The following is a 5,325-nucleotide window of genomic DNA, read 5'->3' as shown; positions in this document are numbered from 1 at the left end:
CATTTCATGTAACTTAGATTAAATTTGTGTGATTTAGCATGAAATGCATTTGTGTAGAGTATGTTTACCTTGTATTTTGTGAAATGTTCAATTGGTTATGTTACTTGAATTAATTGTTTAACTTTGATATGCCTATCACATGTGTTATCCTGTTATATGTACATACGTTTGGGACTACTACGTAGTCCAGGCTATCGGTAACGGTTCCCGAACGAGTGACTAAGTTAGCTTCACCACAACAGATGTGTTCGAGGAATCCAAGTTGTATGGAGTTTGTCGATAGTGGTTAGGCCACACGGAGTGCTTACGCACTTCATGTCGATCATCTCGACATACGCTCGTACCAGTCTAGCTCGTCAAGTAACCCGATTGACCCGATGTATGTTCACCATGTATGGATGCTATTGCTTGAACCTAAGGTACCAAACTCACCAGTGGAAACCCCGTTAACCTTGGTACCTCGATCCGCTAAGACTCATGAGCTGAACATGGTGGTATGGGATATCGTGGTCGAGTTGTCGGCCTACGCTGGGGCGACGAGCCTAGTGACCATTGAATAACATCGCCTCGTGAGCCGAATACAGTGGTATGACATATAATATTTGAGCTGTCGGCTTACACTGATCAGGTGACGAGCCCTTTGTAGTGACCTCGAGCATACTCTGAGACTACATTGAGGCGATGAACTATTCCATAACAATTAGAGTATAAACTAGGCCTACACTGATCAGGTGATGAGCCCTTTGTAGCGACCTGAACCGCAACATCATATGAGACTAGCTAGGACTGACGACCCTATAATGGATCATTATTTGGGAAATGATACAAGGGAGGTATCTTAGCTTCCTAAAACTGCTGTATGAATAAATCTAATTAAGAATTGGCTAACATGAGCATGCACCGCATTGCATGTGCTTTGGCGAGGAAGAGCACTTTCGGATGGTTGCCATGCGTGCCGTAAGATGAAGACGCTGAGGGAGTGCAGGCGAGGGCATGCATCATTATCGCATATTATTCTTGCATTAACAAGAGTATCTAGGACATGTTTGCTGTACTGCTTTATCATTACTGCTTAATTGAATTGATAACATGTTAACCTTTGCTTTATAATTCCACTAAGTTGATCACTCACTCCCACGTTCCGGGATGGTGTTTTAAACACCAACCAGACTCTGTCTTCGCTGCAGGTGATGGCGATGCCTACGAGGCGGAGCCAGACTTCGAGGATGACGAGGAGGCGTTCTCCTACATGCAGTTATCGGGAGGGTTCATGTGAGCCGTGTCCTGAACACAGGGGCTACAAGGACACTGACTAGATGCCCTTGCACTGTTGTTCTGTATTTTGGGACACACTTGTATATTCATTTTGATCACTTTGGGAGTATACATGTAATGGTTAACCTGGTGACATTTTCACACTCTGGAGATCTACAACAACTTATACGTTATATTTATCAATCACAGCCTTCCGCTTGCATAAATTTATTTGTCTCTGGAGTGTGATATGCTGTTTTGGCTTAATCCCATTAATCTTTAATGCACTAACACGGACAACATTAAATCATCATTATCAATGTTGCATAAGTGATGCGTTGGAACTCGGGAGTTCAGTCTATGCTCAACCCCCGATTTTCAGGGTGTTACAGTTCCAATCCCATGCTCCAAAAGAGGCTAAGGGAAGTCAAGAAAAACCAACGGAAGGCATCTCTTTGACAACTACTTGATTAATAACTAATGAGGTATCTTAATGAAAATATAATTTTAAAAAATATCATAATGTAAATATTATATTAATGAGGTACTAATTTGTAAAAGTCGCCATAGAAAGGAGGGACAGACCGACAAAAGCATGCCCTTTTGGTGTTGATTGAAAATCAGTTTGAAAAAAGGTACCGGAATGTAGGAAGTATTGGTTTTTTGCAAAATTCCCTAATAATAATAATAATAAGGGACAAAACGACAAAAGCACCCCTTTTTGGTTCTCCCTCCAAATGTCTCTCCCCATTCTGAGGAATTCTCCGCTTCGATTTTCAACCCCAACTACAAAAATCCTCAACTTCAAAATGCCAGTTACAGGAAGATACTCTTCCAAACCAGTCCAATCTGCAATCCAACGCTCCAAATCAGAGCTAAAGTCAGGTTGGTTTCTCTGATTCCTGAAATGGGGTCATTTTCTTTTTGAAAAATCTCCTGCTATTTTCTCAGATGCTTAAAAAAGTTTCATGTTCTAGGAAATCGATATCTACTTCCTCCCTGGTTGATTTCCATACACCTATTTTCCATATTGGGAACTGGAACAGTAGGAACGTGTACCTTTTTTTTTTTTTGAAAGGCAACGAGATTCAATAAACCACAAGCAAAAACCAACAACAAAAGAGAAAAACAAACAAAAACAGGAAAACAAACACAAAAGAAAAACAGCAGAAAAGAAAAGAAGAGCAGACGCTGAGATAGCGTTGGCCCTTAAGCAACAAGAAAACAAAAATCTTGTTCCCGCAGCAAATCCGAATAGGAGGCCCACTCAACCACCATGGACGCTGCTTTGAGGGAAACAGACTCGGCCAAGGAAGAAACATTTCTAAAGCATCTATTGTTTCTCTCAAGCCAGACCGACCACCAAACAGCGGGGAGAATCAGCCTCCAGATCAAAGTCTTGATCTTCCCAAATCTGAAGCCGTGCCAAGCTTGCAGGAGGAGGTCTACGGAACCGGAAATGCACCAACTGAGCTGAAATCTTCGAGCAAAATCCGCCCAAATGTGAGAGGCAAAAGGGCAGTGAATTAGAAGGTGATCAACCATCTCCGCATTCTTCATACAACACAGACAAATATTGGGGAGGATCATTCCTCTTTTTTCCAGATTGCCTATGGTGAGGATCTTGTTGTGGACGACCAGCCAAGCAAAAGCGATTAATTTGGGGGGCGCAGGAAGTGACCAAACCAAAGCCGAGGGATGGGGCGTGTCAGGCATCTGGGGCGAAGCATCCTCCTGTAGGAGGATCGGACCAAGAAAATAGAGGATTTTTCCAAATTTCATTTAATTTTGTCACCAGCGTCAGGGCAGGGGGAGCATTTGTAGATGCACTCCAACAGGTTAGCCCGGATTGGAATTTCTCAGTCTTCCAAGTTCCTTCTACACTGCACTGACCACTCCGTCTTCCCTCCCATATGAGAGTAGCTGTCAGCGACACTGATTTCCTTGTCTGACGCGATCTGATAAATAGAGTGGAAAGTGTCTTTAAGCGGCCTGTCACCTACCCAATGATCCTTCCAGAAGCTGATTCTGTCTCCCCTCCCGAGTTCGAATCCAATATAATTAAGGATCTCATTTTGGATGCGAAGAATACCTTTCCAGAAGTTGGAGGCTCGATAAGCCGAAGATGGGCAAGTCCACCGCCCCCCTGGCGAGCAACCATATTTGCTCTTGATCAAAGAATTCCATAGACTACCATCCTCCATCCCTAGCCTCCATATCCACTTGCTCAGAAGAGCCTTATTCATGCATTTGAGATCTCTAATTCCTGCTCCACCATTGCTGAACGGATTGCATGCCTGCCTCCAACCCATAACCTGAAATCTCTTCTTATCCTCTTTTCCATGCCACAAGAAATCGCTGCGCAGCTTGTCAATGGAGGCTAACACAGAAGAAGGACATTTAAACTGGGAGGTTGGAGAGAGAAGACTTAATAAGCGTTAGACGACCCCCGAGAGAGAGAAAGCGGCATTGCCACTTGGCTAGGAATTTATCGAATCTGCTTACCACCTTATTCCAAGTAGATATGGAAGGGGCCCCTAGACATAGGAGAAGCCCAACGTAGGATGTCGGAAAGGAATCTGCACGACAGCCGAAACGGTTTGCAAAGGATAGGACTTCGGATTCTTCCATATTCACCCCAAAAAGCTTAGATTTAGCCATATTAACCCGAAGGCCAGAGACCGCCTCAAAACAGCGGATAGCTGTACGTAGATTTTCCATCTTTTCGGTGGAGGCCTCAGAAAAAATCATGATATCATCAGCGAACTGAACGTGGGAAACTGGGCTACTCGATCCTTCAATATTAATGCCGCTTAGAATGCCTTCGGCCTGGCCTTTGTGGAGCATACGGGAGAGAGCTTCTCCGACGAGGAGGAATAAGAAAGGGGAAAGAGGGTCCCCTTGTCGGAGACCCCTGCTGCTTTTGAAGTAACCCTTTGGCGATCTATTTAGAAGCACAGAAAAGGAAGGCGATCGAATACATTCGGCAATCCATCTGCTCCATGTTGCCCCGAAGCCCATCCGCTGCATCATATAGAAAAGAAAATCCCAATTGACGTGGTCGTATGCCTTCTCGACATCCAGACTGCAGAAAATGCTCTTCGAAGCTGATCTGGAGGCGGAGTGCAGGCATTAATCTGCGATGAGAGCGCAATCAATGATCTGTCTACCAGGGATGAAAGCACATTGGTTGGCAGAGATGACCGAACCGATGACTTTCTTCAATCTGGTAGTGAGGACCTTCGCCAGAATTTTGTAAGGGCTATTGATTAGGCTGATAGGTCTAAAATCATTGAAGGAAGCAGCTCCCGAAACCTTCAGGATGAGAGCGATGAAGGACGAGCCTATATCATTAGATAACATGCTTCTGGAAAAGAACTCGTCCATGAAAGCCATGACGTCCTGTTTAAGAATCTCCCAAAAGAAGCTGTAAAAGCGGATCGGGAATCCATCGGGAGCGGGAGCCTTATCTCCTTGAAGAGCACTGATAGCCGCACTAACCTCTTCTAGGGAAAAGGGGGATTCCAAGGATCGGGCTTCGTCTGGAGTGAGGCAGCTGACCTGAAGGTTGTCGAGGCGGGGTCTGATCCAATGATCACCATTTAGAATCCTGCTGAAATGAGAAACAACCTCCAATTCTATTAAGGATTGATCTTGAACACGAGATCTGCTGATCATGTTTGCACAGGAGTGCATGTTGGCAAGGCTGTGAAAGAATTTTGAGTGGCGATCACCTTCCTTGATCCATTTGGCTCGGGCCTTTTGCTTCCACGAGATTTCTCTTTCCCAAGCTCTGGCCGAAAGGTTCTGGATGAGATGAATTCTCCTCGCCAGAATGTCCTTCGTCATTGGGTTGGATTTAGCTTGAAGATCGATCGCTTGAATCTCCGCGAGCATCGCGTCCGACTGGCCATCTCTGATCTTCCACTCGTCCAGCTTCCACTGTTTCAACTTTGATTTCAGAAGTCTTAGCTTGCAGCTCAGTCTGTAACCTGCAAAGCCCTGAACCTGAAAGGAGTTCCACCATTCGGAGACCAGCTCGTAAAATCCTGTAATCTCGAGCCAAGATAT

At 44.8% G+C, this 5,325-nt stretch overlaps 1 protein-coding gene across 2 annotated transcripts in view; it reads left to right on the top strand.

Annotated features, from left to right (window-relative positions):
* The first annotated feature begins 1,919 nt into the window (after nucleotides 1-1,919).
* Nucleotides 1,920-5,325, top strand: part of LOC131240106 (endonuclease III homolog 1, chloroplastic) — a 20,366-nt gene continuing 16,960 nt past the window's right edge. Inside the window, exon 1 of one of the 2 annotated variants that reach the window (XM_058238157.1) lies at nucleotides 1,920-2,139. Coding sequence is in view for 1 of the 2 variants with exons in the window: in XM_058238156.1 (XP_058094139.1) it covers nucleotides 1,992-2,139 (148 nt within the window). In the remaining variant the exon portion in view is untranslated. The remainder of the gene's footprint in view (nucleotides 2,140-5,325) is intronic. The other variant, XM_058238156.1, reaches the window with a different exon arrangement.

The sequence above is a fragment of the Magnolia sinica genome, chromosome 3 (assembly GCF_029962835.1).
Source record: "Magnolia sinica isolate HGM2019 chromosome 3, MsV1, whole genome shotgun sequence".
Lineage (NCBI taxonomy): Eukaryota > Viridiplantae > Streptophyta > Magnoliopsida > Magnoliales > Magnoliaceae > Magnolia > Magnolia sinica.
The sequence above is the reverse complement of the archived record's forward strand: the minus strand, read 5'-3'. Positions and strand labels throughout refer to the sequence as shown.